This window comes from Camelus dromedarius, chromosome 2 (genome assembly GCF_036321535.1).
Source record: "Camelus dromedarius isolate mCamDro1 chromosome 2, mCamDro1.pat, whole genome shotgun sequence".
NCBI lineage: Eukaryota > Metazoa > Chordata > Mammalia > Artiodactyla > Camelidae > Camelus > Camelus dromedarius.
The window spans coordinates 42,134,698-42,149,748 of NC_087437.1; the positions used below are offsets into that span (position 1 = coordinate 42,134,698).

General features: G+C 41.1%; 1 protein-coding gene across 5 annotated transcripts in view; it reads left to right on the plus strand.

The window, feature by feature from the left end:
• Window positions 1–15,051, plus strand: part of FNDC3B (fibronectin type III domain containing 3B) — a 312,077-nt gene that overhangs the window by 252,425 nt on the left and 44,601 nt on the right. For all 5 annotated transcript variants that reach the window (XM_064492811.1, XM_064492820.1, XM_064492826.1 and 2 more), the window contains 8 exons: window positions 2,105–2,229; window positions 3,377–3,551; window positions 5,353–5,439; window positions 6,618–6,756; window positions 8,908–8,979; window positions 11,072–11,190; window positions 13,008–13,113; window positions 14,006–14,178. In XM_064492811.1, coding sequence (XP_064348881.1) covers window positions 2,105–2,229; window positions 3,377–3,551; window positions 5,353–5,439; window positions 6,618–6,756; window positions 8,908–8,979; window positions 11,072–11,190; window positions 13,008–13,113; window positions 14,006–14,178 — 996 coding nt within the window. The remainder of the gene's footprint in view (window positions 1–2,104; window positions 2,230–3,376; window positions 3,552–5,352; window positions 5,440–6,617; window positions 6,757–8,907; window positions 8,980–11,071; window positions 11,191–13,007; window positions 13,114–14,005; window positions 14,179–15,051) is intronic.

Below are 15,051 nucleotides of genomic sequence, written 5' to 3' on the forward strand. Positions count from 1 at the left end.
CTTGAGGTCCACACACATAGTAGTATATCTTGGAAGGTATTAAGATTGAAAATTTGGCATGATTTATCTAAACAAGTTATTTATTTAGCAATTGTTCTTGATCCTGAAGTAAAAAAAAAAAAATTTTAAGTGTTGGCAATACAGCAAAACATCTTGAAGATCACAGAATGCCCTTCTCCCAAATCTTTCGTGATCCCCCCCTGGTGCTGTGGCCTCTTAAAATAAAAGTCTTAATTCCTATCCTTGATGCCTTCCCATTCTTTTTTTCTCATTTAAACCACAGTCTGGTTTTCACCAAATTAAAGCAAATCAACCTAGTAAGGAACAGTCTGACTTTTATCTTTGGCTGAAGTTCTAAGCACCAGAAATGGGCAAATGAGACCAAACAAAGAAATAGGAAAAATGAGGCATTGAAGGAGAGCCAACATTGGGTTTGGAATGGATGAGGCTTCTGTGGCGACAGGATGTGCCTTTCTTACACTGTTTACTCTGAGCTCAGAAATAGAGGAGGAAAGAAGGTAGATCACGCTACTGCCTGAAATGGATACAGAATATACCAGGGCGTGCAGTGCACAGAGTGTAATCAGACTCTGGATGTAATTATGCAAATGTATGCAGAAACGGTTTTTCTATGAATAAATTGTCTGCAGCAACCTTAACACTCAAGGTTAAAGTAAGCGTAAGGGCGTGATTTGCCAGCCACTGAGTGACTTTGCTCAAGTAGCAGCTGAAAACCATGCTTTACTGCTCACCTTCCCACCTCCCTGCCCCCAGTTTTCCATTGTTGCACCTGAATGTACTTTGAACTCTTGATAACATGAACTTTGGATCTTAGACTGACAGGACTTCCACTCCCTTCCTTGGGAGGGAGAATCGGGAAGAGTCACTTGGAAAATGAATGTGGCATGGTGTTTTTAATCTGTTCGGCCTAGTGATACTTCAGACTAGTTGTGTGTTTATTTTTAATTAATCTTCACCTGGGATGTTTTTAGTAGTAAGCATTTGGAGACCTGCTTAAAGGAAGGAAATGCTTAAATTTGCTTAGGAGAAAAATGTACTTTCTTTGTTTTTTATGTAATAAATTGAGAACTTCAAACATATTCCTAAAAGTCCTGGGCCCAGCTGTCTGATTAGAATGCTAATAAGTAAGATTGATTCAGTGTTAGCATGTGGTTTTCTTTTGCATGAACACAGATAAAATACTGTGGATTATGGGCATGAAATAGTCTAGAAAACTGCTGATACGAGTATTCCATGCCTCTGAGCAAGGCAGAGGGCAATTAAGTTTTTTTTTCCCCCTAAGATCTATTAAGAGAACCCACTGGAGTGTTTTCTTTTTACTCCAAGGGATTTAAAGCATCATGTAAGGCTAGGAATGCATTAAAGATATATTTCCAGCCTCATAAGAAACTTAAGAATGGCTGTAATACATATAGATGAATTCAGCTGATGTTTCTAGTGCTTATCATTCAGTTCAGCTCTGCAAGCCTTGATTGAACTCCCAGATCGTCCAAAGCACTGCTGTGAGGAGACCAGATGTGGACAAGATGAGTCAAAGGCATGTGCCCAATATTCTGGGATGAGTAAACAAGCAGCTCACCAGCCGGAATGGACATGTGTGGCGCTGGGGGCCACGGCCAGGCAGGAGAGGAGAGAGAAGACCAGGGGGGACTTTCTGTGGCTTGTGGAGCTGCGCAGACTGGTCCTCAGGTGCTGGGCCATCTGGGGCAGGCCGTGCTGGTCCAAAGCTAGTGACTCTGTGAGGCTGCAGACTTACTCTTACGGGTCAGGATGGGCAGTTTGATCAAATGAGGAAGATCTGAGAAACTGTGATCCCTAACGAGGATTGCCTTGTGACTGAAAGGGCCTTTTTTATTCTGCTAAGCAAAGGCCGCTTTAGAGACGCCACGAGTAGTTATTACCCTTCTCAGTTAGAGAATTTTCTGTAGTGCCTTTACGTTAAGGATGACATTTCATCGTAGACCACTTTCCTTCTCTTGGTTTTGTTCATCCAAACTAGGAAATTAAATAGTTACTCAAAATGCTCCTTCATGTTCTCATTATTTTTAAAATGTATGAGCTTTGTTTCACTGTTTTCTTTTAGGGGAAAAGAAACAGTGGCTTCAGACAGTGCTTCTTTGGGAGCCAAAAGCACTGCAAGTTGACAAAGCTTTGTCCGGCAATGGGGTACACATTCAGGCTGGCTGCTCGGAATGACATTGGCACCAGGTAAGGCGCTTCCTTGTCCTCATGCCTTTAAGTGTCTGTGTGGCGTTCCTGAGTCTTCCTCTCACGTGGCTGAAAGGCCGGGGATGCCTCCTGCCTCCTTGCTGAACCAGTTGGAGATTTTCCAAAAGGGAATCCTAATCAGAGGCTAGAAGGCCCGTGGCCTCTTTGCAGTGTTGCAGGCTGTAATGCAAAGGCCCACTAGGGGCCTCTGAGACTCAAGAGGAAGGTAACTATGGATTTTGAAAGGAATCCTCTGGGGGCTTTATTTTTTCAGATCATGTGCCATTTTCTTTCATCACTTTAGCAAGCTACTCATTGAGTTGCCTTTTTCAATTATGTGTGAGTGTTTCCTGATACAAAGAAAGAGGTGCTGGGCCATCCATTGTTGTCAGCCCCCAGCAGATACTCACAGGACTGGAGGATCAAATCTGGACCATGCGGGCACACGGCTTGCCTCCAAGCTGCTAGAGAAAAGCGAGAACAAGTTTATGGTGAAGCATCAATGGATTAAAGATGCTTTGAAAAGACCGTATTTCAGTGGCACTTCCTGGGTAACTCTTGATTAAGGGAAAAACCTTTTTCTTTCATCACTGCTTGTTGAAAATCTTCTTAGAGGTTCGGCACATCATTGGTCTCAACCTTTTTTTCCAGCCTAAGAAACTTCTAAACATCACAGGGTTTTCAGCTCTCCTTTCCTACCCATGATAACCGTTGTATTTTTAGAGTCCTCTAGTTGAAAAGTTACAATGATAAAGGCTTCTCCAGTTCAAGAATTTGTAAATGAACTAGAAGCATCCACAAACTTTTGGAAAATAGCACTATATATATTTGTAAAAGCTTTATTCTATCAAGGGATAGTTATTTCTGCTGGGTGCTTTTGCGGGGGAAATAAACTTAAGTATATTGGCCTATAACAGTGTGTGCTTTTCTAGTAGCAGAATAAAGGGGGGAATTGGGCAAACTGAAGTCCAGGTGGGGAGTATCACACAAGGGATCCTTGCCTGCCTTTGCTCGCTGAACCTGTCAGGCCCTAGACCTTCCAACCCCAGCAAGCTGCGCAAGTAGGTGGGTTTATCCCTGCTCTTTTGAAATGCCGAGACTCCTCCCAGGCTCCTGAATGTGTCACGCCAGGTCTTTTTCTCTCCAGTGGGTATAGTCAAGAGGTGGTCTGCTACACGCTGGGAAACATTCCTCAGATGCCCTCTGCACCAAGACTTGTTCGCGCTGGAGTCACATGGGTCACACTGCAGTGGAATAAACCAGAAGGTTGTTCACCTGAGGAAGTAATCACCTACACCTTGGAAATCCAGGAAGATGAAAATGTAAGTTTGGCACATTTTATATCCTTGTGTGTGTTCTGTAAAGTCAGTTTGATCATAACTACAGGGTGCACCGTGAAATTAGATTTGCTACCTAAATTTGATACCAAACGTTTAATTTCTACTACTGCAACCACCAGCAGAAACTTGTCCTTCCCACCCACAGTCTCCCCATCTCAGTACTGGCATCCCCGACCTTTCAGTTGAGGAAGCTGGAAACTCTTGGAGTCATCCTTGACCTCATGGATAATCAGTCAGCAAATCCCTTTAAATCTTCCTTCTAAAGTTATCCAGAAATCTGACCATTTCTCAGCATCTCCACAATTACTACCCTTTTTGAGCCACATTGTCTCCCCCCTGGGTTATTAGAATGGCCTCGTAAGTATTTTCCCCACCTTCATTCTTGCTACACTAGTCTGTTCAGCACACAAAGCCAGAGAACCTGTTAAATACAAATATGATCGTGCCAGTGCTCTGCTCAGAACCCTTCCCATCTCGGTGCCTTCCCCTCTCTTACCATGTGTCCTCTTCAGTGTCCTTACCATGCTCCCAGGCCCTGCGTTTCGGGGTCTTCATTTCTGCCCTTGCTCCTGCCCCTGCAGTCTCACTGACCGCACCGAGAGTGCCCTCCCGCAGGGCCTCTGCCCAGCAGGCCCCTTCAGATACGTGTGAGTCACTTCCCTCATTTCCCTCAGGTCTCTTCTCACATGTCACCTCTCTGGAGAGCCCTTCCCTGACCACCCTGTAAAACAGCACTGGCCAAAAGAACGTTCTGCGATGATGGAAATGCCCTGTAATTTGTGCTGTCCAGTAAGATAGCGCCTAGCCACTCATGGCTGTCAAGCTCTTAAAATGTGGCTGTGGGCCCAAGGAACTGAATTTTTAATTGTATTTAATTTAAATTGAAAGAGCCACAGTGGCTGCCTTGCTGAACCTGCACAGCTCGGAGAGCCGCACCCCCCAGCTCCACCCCTCTGCCCTCTTACTCTGCTGTATTTTTCATCTCATAGCACTTAACATCATGTGACCTGCTTCGTATTTATGTGTGCAGTTTTTTAACTGCTTTCTCCCCCTGTCCTGTGTTTCCTACAGATAAGGCTAGGTCTGTTCTTGGGCAGTGCTAACTCCCAAGAGTGTGATGCACAGAAAGTGCTCCAGGATTGGGTGGGTGGATGCAGGCATGATTGAGAATACTGTTGACTGAATTCTATACATTCAATTTTCAGTGGGATATTTATCCCCTTGAAGGATTATGTCTTCCCTGTGAAAGCTGTCCTTTCCCCCTTGGCCGGAAGAGGACACTGTGTCAGAAACCCCAGGCCCGGTTTATTACATAGCACAGCGCAACTTGACAATGAGGTCCTCAGTACAAGAGCCTTTTTTCATGACAGAGTTGTCAAATAAAAAAAAAATTTTTTTAAGTACATACTGCTTCGTCACATAGGATTTTTTGGTGGTTAAATTTTTCATTTAAAACGCTTATCCAGAAAAAAGTTTGCTCTGTGAGAAGAGCACATGGTGGCATCTATTCCAAAGCAAATTTACACTCTCTCAAAGAGCGTTGTTCTCTTTGAAGTTAGTCTACAATAAAGCTGCCCAGATCCAGGGCACATTACAGTGTGGTAGAGGTACATTTTTACTTAAAGCACCTTGGGATTCTGACACTTTTTTTTTTTTTTTTTTTAAATGCTATAGTTGCCCCACTGGTGATGATGGAAGGAGGCAATATAAAATCCCTACATACAAGGTATTTAATGCCCAGGTTTTATGATACTGATATTTCTTTCTGGCTTTGCCTTTTCAGGATAACCTTTTCCACCCAAAATACACTGGAGAGGATTTAACCTGTACTGTGAAAAATCTCAAAAGAAGCACACAGTATAAATTCAGGGTGAGTCAGTCACTTTGGTACCTGAACTGCTTAAAAATGAAGCTGTTTTATGTTTCACCACTTTACTGTTTTAAACCGACTCCATGGGTTAAAATTTTTTTAAGTTCGCTGCTCTTTATGCTTCGAAAGTAACATTTATAAAATATACACACTGTACTTTAATCTTAAAACCCACTTTTGAGAAAGAAAAGTGTCATAGTGTTTCGTAATAAATTGCATTGCAGCGTGGCCAGAGGCCCTTGCCCAGGAGGGCCCAGCCAGGTGCCCAGCGCACCCATCTCTCACCAGCTCTTCACACCTTTCTCTGCACAGTTTCTCCTTTTAATCGGATATCCCTTTTACTCTCCGTGTTCCTTTGGTCTTCTGCACATTTTCTCCTTCTCACCCACTTTTCTTTTTAATTCTGTTTCCCACTCCCACCCCCCCCACACCCCCACCCCCGCCCCAGCGTAGGCTCTGCTTTGGGCATTAACAACCACCATTGATGCCACTGTGGGTCTGTGTTGTCCCTGCAGGCCACCGGGCTGCCCTGCTGGTTACTGAGCCCACACAGCTCGCACTTCCTAGAGCGACAGTGTGAACTTTGGAGAGATGGCTATGTTTTATGAGTCCACCTTTCCTTCTCTTACTTTGTGGGCCACATGGTGTCACTTGACATGTAGTAGTCACTCGGTAAACAGTGGTCAGACTGTCAAGTGGGATGTGTGACTATTAGAGGACAATGATAGTTTTTGATATTTTTAAAGCCCCTTGTTGTCTGATGCTGGCTGTGAGAACTAGGTATACTGCTGACGTTTCTCCACAAGGTGGCGTTGCCCTGCTCCGAAATAAGCAAGGTTATTGTTATCTGCTTTTCTCATGTTTTCCTTCTATAAAACAGTATGAACCGGATGGTGACATTACTGGTTTTGTTTTGTCCTCTTGAAAGGGTGAAAGTGTCTTTAGCTAAAACCCACCTTACTGTTTTATTTTCAATTGTTAATAGCTAAACCATACAGAAAATGAGTATTCCATTAAAGAAAAGCTTATAAATTAGTAGTTTGAGATTGAGAGAGGAGAGAATATGGGCGTGTCTGCGAGTTTATGGATACGTTGATCTTGCCATATTGAAAGTCGGCACTGCTTTCATACCTAATTTATATCTAAAGCGTGTTAATGTCTTCTCGGTTGTGTTACAGCTGACTGCTTCTAATATGGAAGGGAAAAGCTGCCCGAGTGAAGTTTTGGTTTGTACGACGAGTCCCGACAGGCCTGGACCTCCTACAAGACCCCTCATTAAAGGACCAGTTACATCTCATGGCTTTTGTGTCAAGTGGGGTATGTTTTATTGCTGTCACTGCTGCTGCTTTTTTGACGGGTTTTTAAAAAACTGATTAATTTCAGTAGTGACAAACCGATAATAAACAAACCATAGTATCTGAGGGAGTTGTTCACATTTGGAATATATGTATGAGAAACATCCTGAGAATTCGACAGATTGGTAAATATGACAATTTTAAGAGCATTTAATTTATGATTTTATGCTATTAAATGTTTTTCCTCCTATATTTTGATGTATTATTTGAATATAGTGATCTCTGAATATATATTTCATTCTTCAGTAGCTTAAAAAGCAGCAATTTTTAATACAAAAATTGATTTATAAAGTTAATATTGAAAATAAATTTCAAAATTTAGATATGTCATCTTAATTAAATTTTGATAAACAGAATGTTTAAGCTATAATGAATTAGGAAAATGTTAGTTTTTGCTGTTGTTTGTATGTAATCAGAAGTCTTAAACTTCAGGAATTTTTCGTATTAAAGTTTATCATGTGGTGTTTGTGGAAACCTGGTAGAAGGAAGGATATTGTGGCTCACCTGCTACATGGGTTATTTCAGTGAAATAACTGCCATTAGAATGTTGAGAAACATTTGCAATCGTATGTGAAACTGTTGTGATGTGTATGGTTATCACTAGTATCATATAATAATAGTAACTACCTAACAGGCGAAAAAACAAAGTAGTAATCTAAAATAAGATTTTACCTGGCAGTCAAGTGATATAAAAGGAGTTTAAAACATTATTAAATCATTATTGGAGACCAACCACTGAGACATGTAACTGCTTTAAGTTACCTAGCAATTTTGAGACAGAATTACTCCCTGGAAGATGGATATCATTAAGAGAAACTGTAAAAATCTAGGTGTGCTTTTTGCCAGATCTAAAGCTTTTTTCTCAGAAAATCTTAGAAATTTCTGTCAGCACTGAATATTTACTTTGATTAGCCATACTATATGCTGTATATGTTTTTAATTATTGCTGTAAATATCTGAAGTATGTATCTATTAATGGAAAGACCAAGTGAAAGGAGTTGGAATTAGTTTCCAAGTCTGTGTGAATAACCTGAGGGTGTATCTAAAATATAGAGGTGCCCAGTTGATAGTAGAGGTGAATTCTGTATAGTCTTGTAAAATTATAATGCAAGGTGTTTTTACACTCAGAAAAGAAAACTCTTGCAGGCCCAGAATTTGCAGACAGATACCCAAGGTACATAAAGTTTGCTTAGCAGCAAACTGTGATGGACCAGATTTATTATATTCCGATGTTTTATTTATTTTGTCGGTAAGCTCTGCACTGCCCTTTCTTTCCCTCTCCATCTGTCAGAAGGACCTGGTCACTGATGATACAAGTGAAATAAGAAAGAATAAAATCATTTTACAAAAAGAAATATATGAATGGTTCATCTTATGTAAATACTGCAGAGCAGGCTTCAGAATTCTCAAAATAAATACATGAGCATAACTCTTAGGAAAATAAATTCATGTTTTGAGTTTTATTCGTGTTTCACTGAATAAATGCTAACTCTTTGACATTTCTAGCTCTACAAACCTTGAATAATTAGAAGGTTTTATGGTGTTTTTGTTTGTTTCTTCTGTTTTTCAAGAAAGGAGTTGAGTGAAATAATAATTATTGTGCCTTTTGGTTGAATCCAGAATTGAGGCAATATAATGTTGTATGATTCTATGTGTTCTAATAATATTTACCATCAAAAATCCATATGCTTTTTTTTTTAACATTTTGTTTGTTTGTTTGGAGGGGTACATATATTTTTATTGAAGTATAGTCCGTTTACAATGCTATGTCAGCTTCTGGTATACAGCATAATACTTCAGTCATACATGAACATACATATATTTGCTTTCATATTCTTTTTCACCATAAATTACTACAAGATATTGACTATAGTTCCCTGTGCTGTATAGTATAAACTTGTTTATCAAATTTTGTGAGACTCCTCCTGTATTTTGAAGCGAGAAACACTCTGCCAGAGTTCAGTAGGTGTTCTGTGCGATTCAGTGGGTTTGTAGATGTAATTCTTGGTGTATTTGTGGGAGAGGGCGAGCTGTGAGTCTCTCTGCCATCTTGGCACCTCCCTCAAGAATCAATATGCTTTTATAACTAACAAGGCATTTGCTTATTTTGCAGATCCTCCAAAGGACAATGGTGGTTCAGAAATACTCAAGTACTTGCTGGAGATTACTGATGGAAATTCTGAAGGTGAGGTTTTTGGAACTTGTTTCATTCAAATCCAGTAGCAAATCCTATTTTCTAATAAGATAAACATCTGTGTAATAATAGTGGGCAATTGTCTAATTCTATTAAACTACATTTATGATTATACTTAATCACATATTGACAGTTTTTTTCTTTCAAACACAGCATCAGGGATCAGAGTCTGCTTGAAATGTACATCTTCATCATGTTTTTCAAATTTTCTAGTCATGCCTTTAAGCCAGTCGCCCTAATTAATAGAATAAATATGTTTCTCATCTCTCGGCACACTTTCTCTGGAAATTCTTATAAGCAGAGGAAGTGTCAGAAGCAATCAGCAGGAAGGATAAGTTGGAGACAGCAAATGAGTTTGGTAATCTAGAAATTCTCAGGTACAATGGAGGCAAAATACAGTATTGTGGGCTAATGAAGAGTGTCACACTTTATAACAAGTTTGGAAAATACCTTTTTATTTTTGTCATGATTTCTGAGTCTGATTATTTATTCACTGCTGGTCACATTAGGTGAAGTAAAGTGGGACAATGTTACAGATCAAATTCCTTCTATGGTGCCTTTTAAAAAATTCTTAGATGTTCTTTCTAAAAAAATGCATTAGGCTTTAATAGGAAAAAGTATAGTTATCAGAACTTTAAAAATGACATATCTCCCCACTCTGATTATTCCTGTAACTATGAAATTTTTTTAAAGTGTTACATATGGCAAAAAAGGAAAGAGTTAACAGTAACTTTTACAAACAAGCGATGCAGGTGTGCAGCTTGCTTTTTATCCTGTGCCACGATAGCCACCTGGAGTGTTTTGTTTTTCACATCGGTCGGTCCCTATTTTAAGCTGAAAACCTGAGAATGCTTTGAGATGGACACAGCTGTTCTTAACAAAAAATCATATTCTCTGCTAAAAATCTCACCTACCTAGAAGAGAAGTCATGTATGTGCAGTGGCTTATTGTGAAAACCTAAGTATATTTCGAATTTCCATGGCTCTCTTGACCACTGATGGTGAATGCAAAGTTAGATGCCACTCTTTGCTTACAGTTCACAACTGTGCCAGCACATGACGTCAGTGATTAATTGAATCTTCTCAGTCTTCCTTGTTCCCAGTCGCCTTTTCAGTGCCGGTTCTCTAATCAGTAATGTCAGAATGGCTGTCTTTAATAGTCCCCTTTGTTTCGTGGCCCTAGTACACGTGACTTCATTGTAACTCTAACCTAATAAGCAGCTTAGGGCATTTGTGGGAGTTACTTTAGTAACTATCATGGAACAGGGTAAAAGTATTTTCCCTAAAACAACTTCGTGGAGTAAAGGCCTTTGTAAAATAATCTACTGGAAAAATGTCATTATTGGGAGCAAACCAGAGGAGGAAACAGCCCAGATTTGTGGGGCAGGTGGGCAGTCGGGTGAGGCAGTCCCGTGCTCTTCACCTGGTGGCATCAGCCTCACCCAGGCCCCTCTGGCGGCCCCGCTTGCTGTTTTTTTAATCCTGAGAAGTAGTCAGATAGCTTGTGTCACACTGAGTGTTTCTGCAGTAATGTGTCCCTCTCTCGGGAATTTTTGTCTTTTAAGTGGGGCTCCGTGAAGACATCCAGCCTTTACCCAAAGGACTTGTCTGTAAGGGGAGAGTTTCACTAGGAGAAACTTGTCAACGGCACCCCAGGCTGACCGGGAACCTCACGGCTGAGCAGCCTTCCCCAGGCCCGGCCAGTCCCAGAGGCTTCTCACAGGAGGACCACTTGACAGCTTGCTCCACACTGTCCGCTGTCTCCTGGTACCACTCCCCCCGGGCCAACCACAGGTTTCATGTACTTTCCAGCATCCAAACCTCACAATCAGCAAATGCAATCATAGTGATATTAAGTCGTCTAGCCAGCAGTACTAAGTATTAAAAATGACCCCGTGTTATTATAGTATTTAACTTTGTAAAGGAAATGGAAGGAGAGCCCTGTGGGTATTAAACAGAAAAAAAAAGAATAGGAGCTGCTGATTTTCATGGAAACCACTTAGAGCTTTTCCTTATCAGGAATGGTGGCTACTACTACATTTTCACAAAAGGCCATCAACTCATACGTGGGTCTTGTTTTGCAGCGAGTCAGTGGGAAGTGGCATACAGTGGATCAGCTACAGAGTACACGTTCACCCACCTGAAACCAGGCACTTTGTACAAACTCCGAGCATGCTGCATAAGTACTGGTGGACACAGTCAGGTTGGTTTTTTTTTGGTATAGAAGTAAACATCTTCGGTCAAATTCAGACAACCTATCTGTAACATCAGAATAAAACTGCTGTTTAAAATGTCTCTTGCCAACGCAACCTGCCGTGGTATCACGTCATGAATTCAGTGTTTTGAATTGCGCTGTAGAGGATATGAGAAGATAGGCGCACATAATTCTCAGTTGTGTTGCTTTCCTGGTACATTTGTCACTTAGCCATTTCTTAGATTTTGGTGTGATCTCATGACAGTTGAGAATTGAGGGTGGTCTGGAATTTGCATTTGCTTTAAATAAGGGGGTGAATCTCAATTATTGCAGTGATATAAAAACAGAATTTAGAGTCAAAAACAGCTTGTGAGACTATGAGATGCACCTTCCTCGAGGTACTTTACTGCCATCTGCTGGAAGATGATCATAAAAGTCGTATAAGCCTTAAATGATGACTGAGCTGAATGGCACCCCTGCAATTGTGCTGGGGGTGGGGTGGGGGGGCAGCCTGTATATCTGTCGGCAGCAGCGGTTCTCTTGTAGTCTACTTTTTTAAAAAAATTGAAGTATAATTAACTTAATACTATTACATTAGTTTTAAGTGTACAGCATGGTGGCTTAACGTTTTTCTACATCACAAAATGCTCACCACTTTTGTCTACAATTTATATGACCTTAGACCATCAGTTAACTTGTCAGGAGCCTTGGTTTCAGCCTCACAGTCTTCTCATAGACTCAGAATAACCTAAGAAATGCACATGAAGTGATCCAGAAATGAGATAATTATTATCTGAATGGCTTTAGCTTAATATTCAGAAAGTGAGTGAGAAGCAATACGGTAAAAGACGTTTTTATTGTAGCGATATTTACCATTATGGTTTGAAACCATTAGTATTGAGAGAGAGGAAGAGAGCAGTGGTGGCCTCTAGCCCTGTGCTGAGCTGACTTTTCAAGAGAATACCTGCCATTAGGGTGCCTGATTTTGCCAGTCAGCCCCCCTCCAGTGTCTTCTTATGTTTCTTTTCTCCAAAAGGAAAGTGGTACTGCAATGTCTAGACTGTTCATGTAGGCAGACTTTTTGGGAAAAGAGGGTCCAGTTAGACCATTTATGGGCATTGCCCCTGAGGGCGGGGCGTATGCACATCAGAGCCCCAGGTGATTAGCGAGCGCCTCGCACGTGTAAGGGGCTGCACAGGCTGTGCGGGGCAGCAGTGCTCCTTGACTGTTTAGGTTCTTCTCCTCAGGAAGGAGGATGAGTTTGGTGAGATGCAGAGCTGCAGCTTGCTTCTCCTGTCTCAGAAAGGGGTCAGCTTCCATACCACCAACTTTATGCAACCAGATCCTGCCAAAACAAAGAAGGCCTGCTTATTTCAGTGTTAACAGAACTTGTTGGTTAATATCAGACCCAGCTGATTAATATTGATCTTATTTGCGTCTCTGCTTTGTACGTGGATGGTTGGCCATTTATGGCACCATATGAAAATTTCATCCAGCTGTTGTTTTATATTCTCTTCCATCCTCATGAAGGGTCTCTCCAGTTATGGTTTAAAGGAAAATAACTGTGTGCCTAGGATGCACAACACTCGTGTATATGAATCTGACTTCAGAAAGAATTCTTTTTACCAGTGCCATATGCAGTGTATGTCCATACTTAAAACACACACACACAGATGAAAAGCTTATTTCATAAAGAGTGTACACATTCAATGTGCAACCCCCTTTTGGTAACATTTGCAGTTATGGGGTGAAATTTGCCTGATATATAGAGATCGAATAAATTCAAAGTAACTAAGAGATGGTTGTCTCCGGTATTTCTCCTGCAGTGTTCTGAAAGTCTCCCTGTTCGCACACTAAGCATTGCACCAGGTCAGTGTCGACCACCGAGGGTTTTGGGTAGACCAAAGCACAAAGAAGTCCACTTAGAGTGGGGTGAGTGAACAAATCTTCACATTGACGATTTGGACAATTTGGAGATTGAGTTTAAGACTTAATGTTTTGTAATTAAGTTCCAAATCTTCCTTATGAAAACCATGTTTGTTTCTGTTGAAAATTCCATGTTCTTTGTAACGTGTGTGGGCTTGGGTTTGTTTCTCCCTAGCGCTATCACTCGTCCTCCTGTTCCTGATGGCGCCTCTTATGCTATTCATCCTCTGCCCTTCAGAGGGCACTTTCCTAGAAAATCTCTCAGAGAAGCTGGTCTTTTCGGGAATATTTCAACTTTATTCATAAATTAAAAGTTGTGCTCAATTTAGACATGAAACCAAGACATGGTTCATAAAGTAACATGTGATTCCTCCTTGTCTGCTGCCTTGTCATGTTTGGGTCCTGGTGTTTCACAGTATTGACTCAAGTTGTATTAGCATTTCCTGTCGCATCAGCAGTTCACAGCACGTAAAATTGTAAAATAAACCTGCAGAATGCTGCCAGAGTATTTTTCCCCACCACTTATGTCTAAAATATGATCAAATATTGTGCCAGTTTGGGGTTCTCCAACTTGATTTACTGGGTCATTTGATCTCAAATTAAAGAGAAGATTTTTTCCTCCCTCAATTTCTTCCCCTTACCTTGCATTACAACGTAAAGAAGTGCTTTTGGAATTTTTATTAGTGTCGTTAAATGTACTTGGTTTGCAAAGTATGCATAACATCATTCAAGAACTTTCTTTTGCATGTCTTCTCTTTTTTGAACTGGAGGTTCTTCTGTAAATACTGAGGACAGGCCACCTAACTGACATTTTGCAAACCTTGTGGAAAGTCAGGTGTGATAGGGTCAACTGGAAACACAAAAATGTTCTAAGGTGAGAAATATTCTCCGTTCCCAGATGTTCCTGCCTCGGAAAGTGGCTGTGAGGTCTCGGAGTACAGCGTGGAGATGACGGAACCCGAGGACGTGGCTTCTGAGGTGTACCACGGGCCGCAGCTCCAGTGCACCGTCGGCAGCCTGCTGCCCGGAACCGTGTATCGCTTCCGGGTGAGAGCTCTGAACGACGGAGGGGTGAGTACCAGCTCGCGCACCGCCGTCTCGGCAGTTCCGGTTCTCCCCTCCTATGACTCCTCTGCCACATCGATCCAACCTTGACGACCATTAAGGAAGTGTCTGTGAAATCTCATTTCGGAAGGTCAATTGTTTTGATTTCATGTAGACCCAGCCTTGGAAATTCCGTTCATTTGTCCTCCTATCATTCTCTTAAGATAGAGTTCAAGGTTAATAAGAACATCACCTGTTAGATGCTTTTGGTGTTTTTTAAAATAATTTCCTTCTTGTCGGCTGTATTAATCAGGTATGGGAAATTAGTAGTACATAATATTCCTTTACCATGTTGTCTAAATTACCCAGCAGTGTCTTAGGTCAGTTTTTAAAACTGGATTGTGAGTAGAGGCTAGGGAGGCTAGCTTATTGGTTTTTATTTCAACTGAACACTGTAGAGATGTCTGGCCCTTTCTGCTACTCCATTTGGAGCTGTTGAGCTGGGCTATTAGAGATTGAAAGAGTGTGTATGTATTATATCCACAAAGGTAATTGGTTTTGGGTTTTTTTCATTGCAGAGTGATATGGATTTGAGGAAATTCATAATAAAAATGAAGTGACCCAGAAACTCTAAGGGCTTTCTGGTGTGTCAAAGATGTTTCTATAAAACAAGGTAGAAGGGTATGGGTAGAGCAGACAGCCTCTAGGGCCCCATGAAGTGCCAGTGATATGTATAGATAGTCCATGCCAATAAACAGATGTCATTAATTGATGAGATTTTTACAAGTAAGAAGGCCCAACTGGTGACAGGAAGTTGACAATGACTCTTCTAGTTCTCAGTGGTCCTGTTCATACCTTTCAGAAGTGAAGTGTGTTTGTCTTTAGTCTATTTAATGTTAG